The sequence below is a fragment of the Platalea leucorodia genome (assembly GCF_965183815.1).
Source record: "Platalea leucorodia genome assembly, chromosome: 9".
Taxonomy (NCBI): Eukaryota; Metazoa; Chordata; class Aves; order Pelecaniformes; family Threskiornithidae; genus Platalea; species Platalea leucorodia.
In genome coordinates, this window is record NC_138831.1 from 7,415,570 (window position 1) to 7,429,475 (window position 13,906).

The 13,906-nt window shown below is 47.4% G+C and overlaps 1 protein-coding gene across 4 annotated transcripts in view; it reads right to left on the reverse strand.

The window, feature by feature from the left end:
• Positions 1 to 13,906, reverse strand: part of CADPS (calcium dependent secretion activator) — a gene marked incomplete at both ends in the record, with an annotated part of 223,892 nt that overhangs the window by 114,551 nt on the left and 95,435 nt on the right. For all 4 annotated transcript variants that reach the window (XM_082322562.1, XM_082322559.1, XM_082322560.1 and 1 more), the window contains one exon: positions 795 to 906. In XM_082322562.1, the coding sequence (XP_082178688.1) occupies positions 795 to 906 (112 nt within the window). The remainder of the gene's footprint in view (positions 1 to 794; positions 907 to 13,906) is intronic.

Sequence of the window (13,906 nt, forward strand, 5' to 3'; positions counted from 1 at the left end):
GCTGCCAGTTATGCCTGGGGGCCAACACAAATTATACAGCTGCTAAAAATCCATGGAGGCTAACTGAAGTGTCCCAAAGCCACAGAAAAGTGATGTCCACAGATATTCCGGAGCTGTGGGCTGCAGCAATGGAGGGCCACCAGTCCTAGGGCACTGGTTTAGGGACCACAGGTGAGAGGCAGAGGTGGGGTGGGAAGGATGGCTCTGTGGCCAGCACCCTGGGAATCTGAGCTCTTTGCTATTAACACCATTGATGGGGGAAATGAACCCCCACATTTCACTCCCCATTCCAGCCCCACTGAAGCCAGCAGCTCAGCCACAGTCCCCGGGGGAGCCAGGATTTCAAGCCCTTTGCAGTAAGTACCACAGTCAGTGCTTTCAAATGCTCAAACCGTGCACCGGCTGCTCAGCAGATATGAGAGCAGCTTAACACTCTCTTGCCAAACTTAAATCCCCTCTTTTAGCTTCAGCATAATCCCCTTTTCTGCCTCAGGAATGTCCATTTCCGTAAGCAACTTCTAAGGCTTTCCGGACTGCCAATATCGCACACAAGATCCTCTGCCTTTGCTGAGTGCAGGCACAGCCAGCTGAAATGCTGCCATTAAAAACTCACAACAAAGACAGCATGCGAGATGCACTCCTTTCCAGCAGTGGAGAGCTTGCTTTTTTCCTCCCTCCTGAAGCTTGGCAAAAAAGCAGAGCATGTTGTGCTCCAAAGATATTTCCGTACAGGAGAGATTTCTCTAGAAAAGCAGGGCCAGGAGGAAACATTATTAAACTCAAAATCTCCTTACCCTCCCAAGCTCTTTGTCCTCCAGAGCCAGCACTCCCGTGCTCTCCGTGAACAGCTTCACCTTCACTGCAGGAAGTGCGTGTGTTGTCGTGAAGTCTCCTTGGGTGCCCCAGCTGTGAAAATAAGGACAGAGAGATGTTCAGCTCAACCAGCAGGTCAGCAGCACTACTGCTTGGGTGTGCAATGGTTAAAATGTCCTCTCTGGCACAAGCCAAAGTGGCTGGGCTGTCTGAGTGACATGGGCATTAATTATCTTCTTTGGGAAATGTGGGACAGATGCTTGGAAAACATGATGGTTCTTTGGGGAAAAAAAAGAGAGTATTTAGGAGCAGCATGAAACCAAATTTAAGAGAACTTTTTTATTTAAAAAGAACAATATGTCTCCTGCAGCGACAGCCTGTACAGTCACAACAGATGTTGAGGATCGATGGCATCCGCACCTAGGACATCTGTAATCGCTCATGCCTCTGCTCTTCTCTTGGCTAATTAACCTCTCCTTTCCAGGTTGATAGTGAGGTTTGCTTTCTCTGAAGAAATCCCAGTTAAACCTGGGTCCTCTTCCAAGTCCCAGCCCAGCCCTCCAGCCCAGCCCAGGTTTAAGTTCAAGCCATTACATGAGGAGCAATCCTAGTTTGCTGGGACTGCAGAGCAGGACACCAGCTCCTTGGGGATGGGATGGCAGTGGCCAGGAAGCGGCCACCTCTCCAACTACACAATGAACTGAGACCACTGCCTACTATTTGTACTCCATGAGTACATACCATCCCCTGGCTGGTCCTGTGGCTTGGAAAGCAGCGCTGTGGAGGCTGATTGACCCATAGGATGTGAAAACCCTCTCTAGACATGCATGTTTCTAGAGGACATCTCCAAGATCCTGCAACCACAAGCTGCCTGACTATGCAGAGAACATGAACTCGTTCCATGTGGGTCCCAGCCACCGTCTGCCGACACCTATGGCCAAACTTGCCATTTTAAGTCTTACAAGTGGAGCCCACCCCACAGCGGACCTTCCCTGCGCTGAGTGTAGGAACCGCAGCAGCCCTGCAGCCCGCTGGAGGGAGGTCCGGGGATGGGCCTGAGCATGTCATGCTAGAGGTTTCCTCTCTGGCCCCAGACACTTGGGGAAACTTTGAGGACAAAGCCCCAGTTTGGCCACAGCCCATTGCACTTTGTTTCAGGGACTTTCCTCCTGGGCCCTGTTCCCATCCCAGTGAGCAGCGTGCTGCAGCCGGAGCTGCTGCCTGCTGGCACCCGCGAGGGCTCCCCTGAGCTGCGCTGGCGAGCATCCTCGTGGGGTTCTCTTAAAGATACCCGGACCTTACACCGCAGTCAGCTTTGATTTAGAGAGATCATAGGGAGAGAAATCTGTGAAACACCAAGGCTGTTCAACATCCTAAGGGCCGCAGCTTTTCAAATAGGCTCATGGGGAGCCTCCACAGTTGGTGCCACTCACACCAGCATGTCAAATTTCTCACCTGTGCTAAGGTTTTTGAGATACAGGAAAATGCTCCCTTCTGGCAAACAAGCACAGACTGAAGAGGGTCACGAACAAAAATTAAGCAGAATTTGAACTAATGCCTATTTGTAAGCTTTAAACAATTTTGAAAGTAGCAGAGAAGAGAATACCTTCTACACCAAGGGGTAAAAAGTCATGATGCTTTTATGTTCAAGACTTCACAGTTGTGTTTCAAGCTTTGTTTCTACAGCTTAGAAAGTTAGAAACTTATTAAAATAAAGCCAGACAGAAACTTCCAGACAGAGCTAAGGAAAGCACTCCCAAAACTGCACTTGCCCTTGTCAGCAGAGAACAGCTCAGCCAAAGATGAAGGGCAGAGGGAGGACTGGGGAAGAGCGCACCACTGCAAGGGGGATGCTCCCCAGCATCCGATCCGATCACGCAGAGGCCCAATGTGAAACTAGCAGATAAAAGCTTCTCTTTTTTCTTTTTTTGTTCTCTTTCTTTGTCTTTTTTTATAATTCATTGTGAGCTAGATTTCTCTGTTGTTCCCAGAGACCCTGAAAATTCATCACACTTCAAAACTCATGCAAAGTGTACAAGCAAGCTTGAAGAATAATCACAGACAAGGTGCTTTTTGTACAAGAGCGTGCCATGAGCAACACCTCCGAGTGATGTGATGGAACACACGCTGCAACCTAAAATACTGCAAGTCAGATGAGGGATTATACCGTATCTCACTAACCACTTCTATTCACTCTTACACTATTCATGACACTTTCTCGTTTTACACCGTCCTCAAACTAGATCCTCTGCTGGAGAAAGGCAGTTCCCTGAAATGACTGGGAAAAGGCTCAGATGACATGTGGTCCAGTGACTAGATGTTCTTCAAACATAAATACCAAACAGCAGGTTTTGCATTTGGAAAGTTATCGGGAATAATAATTTACTCTTTCCTGTGCCCAAGGAGTACGGTTCTACACTTTGCTCTCCTCTAAGCAAATCTTGTCCAACTGAGCTTAGCAGATGAGCGTGTTCAGTGCAGAGCTGATTAACTAACTCAGTTTCTTCATCAGCTTTGCTCCGAAGTTTTCTCTCCCAGTGTCACTGTTTCACATGTTTCATCTTTTATGACAGTGCATCGAACTGCCACCAGTGCCAGGGAGCAGAGGTTTGGCATAAATTATCTACAGCACTACAGGCCCAGTCAGATCCTCAATATTATATCTTTTTCATGTGCAAGCCATCAGCTACGTAATAAACATTTTAAGCATAAGAACCAAGAAACAACCTTATTTTCTAATTGCAGCTTCAGGTCACAGGTTCTGTTATCTCTCTTGAAACAACTGCATTGTCACCAGCAGGGAAAGTAGGAAGATAATCTTGCTTTGGGTAAGAGGCAAGAGTAAGAAAATATCCAACCTTACACTGTGTATTTTGACAGCATCTGCTTTATAGAACTCATATCTCTGTTTACTATTAAAAGGCTCTTATTTGCTGAAGCATTCCCAGACCATATGTTATCAACAAATGTTACTAACCAAATACAAACAGTAATTTTCATTAGGTTTCCTTCATGAGAACAGCATTAACCACAAAGGGAATAAATGTTTCAAATGACAGTAAACATACATAGCAAACCCTTGACAACACTGTGGTGCTTACATATTCATACCCCCAAAAGCCCTGAAAAGATCCGCGCCAACAAATAGAGACCCTCAGAAGTTGGGTTTTGTGCAGGTTGAAGCCTGCGGTGATGTCATTAGTTGCCATAGTGATGCTCAGCATAAGGCCATATTTCATGTCACTGAAACATCATTTGTATTCAATCTAAGTATGCGGTTTATCTGTGCTGTGTATTAAATTATTGTTCAGAAAATTAGCTCTGGCCAGTAGTTAGGTATTAGGATCTTCTGAGGGACTAACAATGTAATGGTTTCATTTCCCTATTTAATAACCAAGCAGGTTATTACTGCAGGAGTATATTTGTTGGGAAAGTGCCTTGGGACCTCTTCTGGACAAATCTTCTCATGAAGTAGCCACACTATCTTGTCCCCATATCACAGAGCTCATGCTTACACTTTAGAGCAATAGTACATCTGAAAACGAGGACAAATAATGTCATTCTGGCCAAAAGGATATATATACACATCAGAGAAAAGAAAGATAGGAGCAGAAAAATCCTGACAGTACCTTCTCAGTTAGGACCATATTAACGGTCTGAATCCCTCCTGAAACCCTCAGCCCAGCATTTCTTATTGCCCAGTATATCCCAAAGCCTGGAGCTGGCCAAGAAATGCTGCCAGGCATAAGGACTTTGCTAGAATTATCGCCCTATTTATTGCATCTGTGCTGTTCCAGTGATACCTGTAGGATCTACTTGCATCTCCAGAGTTTCTAGTTAGACATCAAACTTAGGATAAGTAGCTAAACTCTTCTGGCTGCAAAGAGCCAGAGGATGAGATGTGCCCCAGGTGCTAACTTGACAAATACTGGCGCTTGTTTTACCTTTTATATGCAAAATAAGTACATCATCACTGTAGACTCTGTGTCTACGGATTCACCTAGAGGTGCCATCACAGTTACTAACCAAACAGCCTAAAGCGCTGGGAGCTTTTTCTGACTGAAACATAAAATGACACATATCCAGAGAGCACGAGTAGACGACAAGGGAGGAAGGTCACCCTTGTCCCAACCTACCTCCGTGGGCTTGTCTAATGTGGAGCACTTGAAGGATGGGCCTACCTGTCTGATTTCAGGAGCATCTGGGAGCTCTCACAGGCCCTGTCCTGACCGGCACACGGAGGGAACGTGATGCCATTGCCGACGCAGGTGCCAGGCTGCTCAGACCAAGCTGCTGTCTGCTGTTTCAAGCAACACGTTGGCGATCTTCTGGCAAACCTTCAGGCTGATGCTGCTCAGCCCTTCCCACTTATGGACAAGACAAGTAAGACCACCCAGTCTCCTCACATTGCCTGCTGTTTTTCTCCACGATATCCCACTTATGTGGCCTAACCTACAATCTTCTCAGCTGTCCTTGAGAGACATTGACTTAATCATTTCTATTCACCTCTTGTGTGTAAGTTCCTCTAAGTGAAATTTTAGTACCCAGGACCTTCCCAAAAGCGAACATACATGTTAGTACCCAGGAGAATGCATTAAATTCTTTCATTCATGTACTGTGGTCTCCAGCAAGTCTGCTTAGCCCCTGCCTAATTTGAAACAGCAACCCTTCCTTCCATCATCGCTCTTGTAACTTGATCTGGCCAGAACATCGATGCCTGTGATTTCTATAAATAATGAACAAGTGCAACTGAATTATATTGCTGGGCCATGAATCAGCCCTGCTAACCAGCTCAGCCTGTCAGTAGGCTAACGTGGGAGCAGCTGGAGAGTGATGTGCTTTCAACTGGGTTGACATTTAAACATGATCTATGACCAGTTTTCACGGGCTTCAAAACTGCCAGAGGACACCTTTTCTCCCTCTCCAGATGTATTTATTGAAATGGGTTTGCTTGCCAGCTTGCATGGAATAAACATGAAAAAAACCAGAAAATAAAAATAAAAATGTGTATTAAAGGAGAGCTACGCTCTTCCCTCTGTGGCTTCACTCCAGGTGTGCATTACACTCAATGTGCACAGCAGGATCCTGGGACACGGCACCCCTCTGCAGGAGATGCTTGTTCCCACAAGTTTACTACTTAAGTAAAGAATATTGCAGAATAATATTCCTGCATGTTGTCCAGATTTGCACTAGTTTATTGAACTACTGCTCAGTATCGTTTTTGAAACAGAAGCACATCAGCAGCAATGCCTGTCCCCTCCCAGGCCCGGAGCATGTCCTCGGGAATGCAGCTGCCTCCATCCCTGCAGGGGCACAGCCACCTCAACCAGCACCCAATGCCTTCCTGCAGCTGGTTGCGTACGGAGGCAGGGCAGTCCATCTGAAAGGCCTTTAATACATGTGATCATGTCTGGGACAAAATTTGAAAGGCCAGCTTAACCTCACTTGCTGTCCTCTGCTGCCAGAACGGGATCTGGTGAGAACGCAATGACCAGCTGCCTCCCTCGTGCGCTGCTGCTGCTGCAGGCAGGGAAGGGTTGTGCTTCATGCACTTCTCTTCACCCACATCCCTCACCTCTTCTCTCCTGGCACCCCACCAGTCTGTCTATGTCCCTCCTGGTGTATTTGTAGTTCGGTCTCCAAAGCAAGCCAGCTGGTGGAGGGAAGCCCATCAAGAGGGTGGCACAGACAGCAGCCTGACAGACACTTCCTGTTTTTTGAGGAAACAACATGCCAGCAAAGTAACCTTTTGCTGGGTCACTGCTTCACCTTGTCTGGGTGCGATGCTTTTAACCAGCCTTGGTTTATTGGCTGACTGTGGTGGCCAGCCATGGTGCCTGCTGGAGCTGGATCCCACTCTGGGGATGGAGAGCTCCGATCCCGCTTCACCGCTGGGAGAGTGAAATGCTACGTACAGTCTTGGTTTAGTTCTTCCAGAAATCCTGCCTAACAAATGATGGTTTTCTTTCTTCAAGCACTCCTCCACTCTCAGAAGAGACCTTACCAGGGAGCAGCCTTAGATCTTGAGCCATAAATCATGTATGCCTGAAGCTCAAGCACTGGGAAAAACAAAGTTAGAGAAGAAGCACACCAGACACCCAGCTAACCCACCTTCACGCAGCTGATGGAGTTGGCTACGCTCATTTCTCTAATGTGATGTTAAGGTGTGCTTTGTTTTTATGTATTTCTTGAGATACCAGCAAGGAAGAAAATAAACAGCTTTTAAGTGTGTTTACTCTGAGGCTGCAGTTCATTATAATGGAGCGCACACAGACTTACTCAGCTCAACAGGAAAACCTGATGCAGGGACGGCATTAATTCCACCGGGATGAAAATACTCGTTTCATTTTCAGAAATGGGTATTTGTGAACTTCTAGGAATGATGTAAACAAGACAACGCTGCCCATGTGCTGAGCCCTTCACAAGCAGGCACTGGGAAAGCAGACAGCTCGCTCCTCTTTGGGAGCAGTGCTGGTGAGGCACCGAACGGGCAGGGGATGCGGCAGCACGGACGTGTCCACGACACGTGGCGGAGGCAGGTGCTCACACCTGCACCAGCTGGGTCACAAAGCAGTAATAAAAAGAAGTAGGGCACCCCAAAGCCTTTGGGAAAATATGTATTTTTTGCAACTCTCACGGGTAATGGCAATGGTTAATAGGTTTTTGGTTTGTGTCTTTGGGATTTGAAGAAACCCAAAGGCAACAGAAGAGTTCAGGCTTTTTTTTAGGCTCTCCAAGAAAATCCACAGGCTGGGTCACCCAGCTGGAGACCCTCAGGGTGCAGCTCCACGCGCATCTCGGTTTCAGTGGGGGAATGCCCATAAACCACAGCCAGTTTGGGGATGCTGGATTGGGGACAGTTACAAACCGGTTTGCAACTTATTGCAGTAGGACTACAAACCTTGACTGAGATCACTTGAATTCTTCTACAAAACATAACCCAGTTGGCGATACAGCTTCTCAAGAGATATCATTATTGAAAGATAAAAAATTATGTAGTCAGAAACAAAATAGGGTGTAAAGACACCAAACAAAGAGGAAAGGGCGTCCTGCCTGCTCTGCAGCATTCAGCAAGTGCATCGCGCTGTGGATGAAGTACGGTAGGTGGCAGTTCCTCCACCAGCAGCAGCCATCCACTGGCAAAATAGCAAGTTATTTAATCCGTTTGGTGTTTTTGTGGGACTGAGATTGGATTTTACATGCCGCAGAGGGCCTTAAATGGAACTATGGCTCCAAGGATAGGATTTGACCTTTAGCTAGCAGGAGAGGATGCCAAGACATGAGACAGATCACAACTGTGGAAAAACCCAAATTTAGGGGACTGTACTACCATGTACACGTGCCCATGTCACCTGCCTTGGGCTCCTGCTATTGTAATAAGGAGATATCTAATTAATAGTCAGTGGAGTTAGGCCTTAATTTGCCTCATCCCAATTTAGAGGCAGCAAGCAGAGAAAATGAAGCCTGCCCTAAAAGCGCCCCTGTCTTTCCACTGCTAAAGAGGGGTGCTGGAGGTGACTGCTGCAGCTACGCAAAAAAGATCTGAAATGAAAATCTCAAAGGATATATATAGATGCAGAGAACCTTCTATGTTTCTGCTTGTGTGAAAATGTCCTAGGCTAGGAAATACAATTCAGGTGCTAAGAAAGGCACCTTTCCACTCTGCCTGTAGATATGGATCAAGAACGGTTTGCATCCATAACACGGCTTGATTCCCAAGAGCTGCTGAGCCTCCTCTGGGATTCCTCCCACGGTAAGAGCTCGATGTGTTTACTCACCTTCAGAAGAGGATAACCAAAGTCATCAGACACAGATTGACAATGCGGCCTATTTTTGTTCACATTTGTTTCCTCTCCTCTCTGTCTGCTGACAGAACAGCCTTTCAGTACCATCCCCTCAGAAGAAGCTGAGTTGAAGTGGGAGTGACAGCACAAACAGATTTGATTCCTCCTAGATTTTCCTGCACAGACTTTATAACGACGGTAAAACCTGCTTCCACCGATGCAGCTACTGTGCAGGTGGCTGTCAAGTCAGCATCCCCGCACGCATGGAGGCACTGGCCGGCAGCGGTGGCTGTACCTGCCTTCCCCTGGAGCTACGTAACACTGGGTGAGGCCATGTCTCTGCATGGAGCACTGACATCTGCTCTGATGGGATAACCTGAGGGCTCTCTGAGTCAATCCGTCATTTCCTCTGATGTCCTAATTCCTGCTGAGCATATAACACTCTCTCTGTTAAAAAAAAGTATCATTAGTAATCCTTTTGCTTACAAAAAGGGTGTTCATTTACCCCAAACCACCACTGCAGAAAGCACTACGGTGTTAATCAAAAGGTGAGCAGAGACAGCACGTCCCTAAGGACTGGACTCCTCCTAGCAGCAGCTAAGGATGTCTTCCAACCTCCAGCATTTCACGGACTGTCCATTTTTTGTTCCCACAGCTCTGAGACACAATGTAAGTGTCATGCACGCAGACACCATCTTGCTTAACATCATGCAGCCAGCAGTACCAGACAGCTGATAAAAAGCACCATCTCTCCCTCCAGGAGCTGCAACTCCCACACCCTCAAACTGGCTACAGCAACACTATGGCTGCCGGCTGAGAAAGAAATATGTCTAGGAGAGCATCACATCTGCGTCTGAGTGTGCAAGGTGCAAAAGGAATAGGGTAAAGCTGACGGAGACTGCAGCAAAGCAAAGCCTGTGAAGGTCTGCTCTTGATCAGCTTGTGGCTCACAAGCCGTCCCCGCAGACCCCGTTCCTGTGCCAGCACCGTGTCACTCGGCTGCCAGGGCACCGCAGCCAAGAGGAGCTGCTGAGGCCGACAGCACAGCTTTAGGAACCCAAAAAAGGACGATCTTTGCTACACAGAAAATGCAGAGCTTGATTTCAGCATGAAGTGTTTCCTAAGCACAGCTGATACACAGGGGAAGTTGTAAGAAGGGATGGGAGATGGATTTAATCACATAATAGCTATTTACGGCCACGAGGTGGCATTCCTGCCCCAGAGATGTCCCCCTGCCATGCCTGCACCCGGCCCAGCCTCCCCCCCGGGCCCAGGACCACGCACCCCTCCCAGCCCGCTGCACCCCGGGCTGTGCTCTACTGCAGAAACCCCGCAGCTGGCTGGGATGAGAATTTATGGCAATGCTATTCACCACAATCTTCGGGGTGTGAACAGGGAAAATAAGTAGCGTGATTACTTAGCGTGATTTAAATGACGACTGCTTTTCAAATGCCCTGTGCTCTCGCTTAATGCTATGATATTACAATTAGAGGAGAAAAGCTCAGCAGGAGGAAATGGAAATGTAAGCCCAGCAACCTTTTACTGGGAGGTCTGAACTGAAAGAATAATTGCTTTTACAAGGGCTGCCTACTGTATGTGCTTTATCAGTATATCGGGTTTGGATACAGCATGAGTTAAGAGTTTCATTCATGAAATGGGTCTCTGTGCAAGTGCCTGTTACCACTTCTTGTACAAGGTGACTGCAATGCCACGCACGTGCTAATCAAAGTTTCCTTTGGCCAAAGATGCTCCACTGAACCAGCCACAGAGCTGCTCATTTCACAGAACGATTATTTAATTCAGACATAGTTAATCACTTCTACCAAATCTTATCACCCTGAAAGAAAACACAACTGCAAAGGACTGCAGCTAGTTAAGGCCTGGTTATGGTTTAGACTCACTAAAGCCATGCACTGCCAGCTTTATAGAAACTCAGTGTCTCACAAGCACAGACCATGGAAAAGGAGACAGAAATCCTCTGCCTGAAAATACAGCTTACTGGGTTTGTGCCAAAATAGTCTAGACCCTCCTTTATAAAATTCAGTAGAGGAGAGCAGTGAAATATTTCTTAAATGTAAACAGAGCAGAAAATGGCAGAAGGTACTCTTCCAAAATCAGCTAAAGAGAGGAACAAGAGCCGTGAGACCGTCTCTTGTTGTGCCACCACTCACGTTTTTGCTGTCCTATATTCTCCTAACCCAGGACCCAGGACAGGAAGGCCAGATCCAGCCAGACACTTCGGATGGGGCTTGTCTTGCCTAACTTCTGATGGCTAGAAGCAAAGCCATCCTGGCATCTCCTGGGTCAGTGGGGACGAGTGGGCACTTCCAGCAGATGATGCCCACCCAGCCACCTCGGTCAGGAGCATTTTCTCTGCTGTGAAGTAGAAGCATTGCCCTGGTTTCATGGATAGGAAGCCCAAAGCAAGGACTGAGCCAGCCACTGGCCCAGGGACACACAGCCACTGAGAAGAGCTAGAGCAAATACGCTAACTCCACGTCCTTTGTTTCCATGGGAGATCTGTCCCTAGACATGCATTTTGTGTCTCTGGCCTGACAATGATCGCAGGGCTCAGCAACCCCTGACTTGCAGGACTTCATCCTTCCTTCAGCAACCGTCAGGGGCTGGTGAGCCCTCTTCCCACATCCTGACGGATCATGCAGCTGCTGGGATCCCCCTTCTCACCTCCTCTAAGCCGTGGAATGGGAGTTGCTGCAGATGCTCTCAGCTTTATTTGCCTACAAGGCCTTTTGGCAACAGTGTGAAAGACGGTGAGCTGGGCAAGACACTCCTGTGTGCTGTGTCCTGCCTTTCACGGACTTTTTCAATCTGAAACTCCTTGGTGTTGCTCTGGAAGGGGTTAAAGAAAACACTGTCTGTCTGCACTCCAGCCATGTTTGCAAGCTCCTCTCTCCACGAGCATGCCTTGTCCTCTTTGCCCATGTAGTGACAACAGTACATAGCTCCCTTTAAGTGCTTTCAGACACAGCGCTGCTGTTCATTCGGAGACCTAGCACATTCACAAAGGCAACAGGCCTCCCTACCTTCATTTCACAGAAAGGACAACTAAAATGTTGAGAAATCACTGCCAAGATTGGCCTTCCCATTAAACCATTCCCTCTTCCAGAGCTCTGTCCAGGCCAGAGTAGGCACAATACCAATTCTTTAAAGCATGCTCTCTATCTCTCTACACTGCTTTGCAACCAGCAATAGCAGTACCCCTCATTAAATAACAATGTGCACTACTTGTACACAGCACTTAATAAATAAACCAACAACTGGGCACTTTTCACATCTCTCATCCCCTGCCTTTCCCTCGGCAAGTGACGTGCAGAACTCGCACTAAGGTATGGCTTATTTTTTTTTTAAAACACCCACCATGAGCATTAAACAAGACGACTGTATCCCAGGACTTCTGTTTTGCAGTCCTCCTCTTAATTCAGCACTATTTCAGATCACTGACTCTCAATCTCATTTCAATGTCCTTTTGGTCTTCGCTATCCCATCTTAGGGTTGCATGCATAGGAGTGATGAAGCAGACGGGTGTCAATGAAAATCGCCTTGGGCATCATCACACCTTCTGGAATACTTAAATTTGAATGTATGCGCTATCACAGGAATACATAATTCCCAAGTGCATAGGAACACTCAAGAAATTAGACAGCTGGCAAGATGAGAGAGACATTCATCTGTGAAAGATGTATGCTCTAAAGGTCAGGGAAAACAGCCAGAGCTTGCACTTACTTGATACCAGAGAACCCAACTACAAAAGGTAAGTCTGTAGAGACAAGCCTTCATTATTCTTCAACACAATTTCTAGTGTAACATTTATAGAACAGGAGAGAGGAGGGACCACACATGAGACCTCTGGGAGTAGGATCATACCTGGGATCACCATCTGCTGCCCAGGAGGCTGCACCATGGCAGTGCGGCCGTCTGAGTGACACTCGGGGTAAGGGAATCCCTATGGGGCCTTGCCTTTATTCTGGGGAAAAACTCAGCTGCTTAATCTAAAGCAGATTTTTTATAGAACCACTCCGCAGAGCAGCTACAAGGAAGCATCAGAAGAGGTTCTGAATTTCTAATTAAAAAGGCCACTAAACCACTTGTGTGAAGACTTCCCATAACAGATCACACGCTTGCACCTGGGCAATAACTTTTTAGTGCATTTTTTGCTGTGCTTAACGACTTGTCCACAGCCTCCACTTTCAAAAACGGTCATGTCATAGCATAAATCTCAGGAGCGTTATGGAAATACCATCACACGCACGAAAGGGGATTTGAAGAGCAGGTCAAACTGAACTAACAGCAGCACCCTTCAGGTGCAAAGCCGTGCACAGTCTCATCGGAAAACTGGCTCCTAGACATGCTAAATAGCTGTAAGTGAAGAATTCTTGTGTAGGGGATTTGGACACCACTTTGCACCCTTCAGCCCTAGACAGAGGGGCTAAAAGCAACTCCCCTGAAGTTCCTGTCCCTGTCTTTGTCACCTCTGAGCCTGGCAGCATCATGGGCTCAGAGCATCCGCACCGTGCACGCAGAGAGCAAAGCTGAAGATCTCTCCTGGAAGACATTTCCCCAACAGATGCCTCGGGGCAGACTGACCCTCTGCTCAGACCCTCACCCCAGGGACGAGGGCTGTATCTCAGAAGTGAGGGTGTCTGATGTTAGCTCTCCCCAGTCACCTACTCTGACATGTTCATAAGGCTCCTGGAGGTTTCCTAAGGAAAAAGAGCTGTAAACATCTGCACAGCTCTGAAATGAAATCATGCAACTGGAAAGGCAAGCCAATCAGTCCGGGTAATTAAGACAGCTTATATTTAATGCTGAAGCCAACTAGAAGAGGAAGGAGAGAAAAAAAAAGCAAAAAAAAGCAGCTATCTCCTAAAATTCCCTTTTGCTTTGTTTTTTACCCAGCATCATGAATTTTGCTTACACAGGGCTTAGCTAGGAATGCAAACCTAAATATGAATGACTGTTTAAAACTGTGTAGCCAGGCAGGTCTTCTGCCTGAACTTTGCCATGGTGTGATACCTCTGCAGCACAGCAACAGCTCTGAGTGTGGCAGGGGCTCAGAGCACCCAGCTGATGCCGGGAAGTCTAAGGCGGCTGATTCTCCTGCCTGCCTGCAGAGCCCGCAGGGCTGTCACAGCAGCCGGGACAGCAATGCTAAGAGCAGTGGCCAGCCTCCTGGACTGCAGATCCACACATGTCTGGAAGAGACCTACCAGGCATGGCACCAACAGCTGTACGGAGGGATACACAACATGAATTATGGGATAAACTCTGCTCTCACTTGCATCAGTATA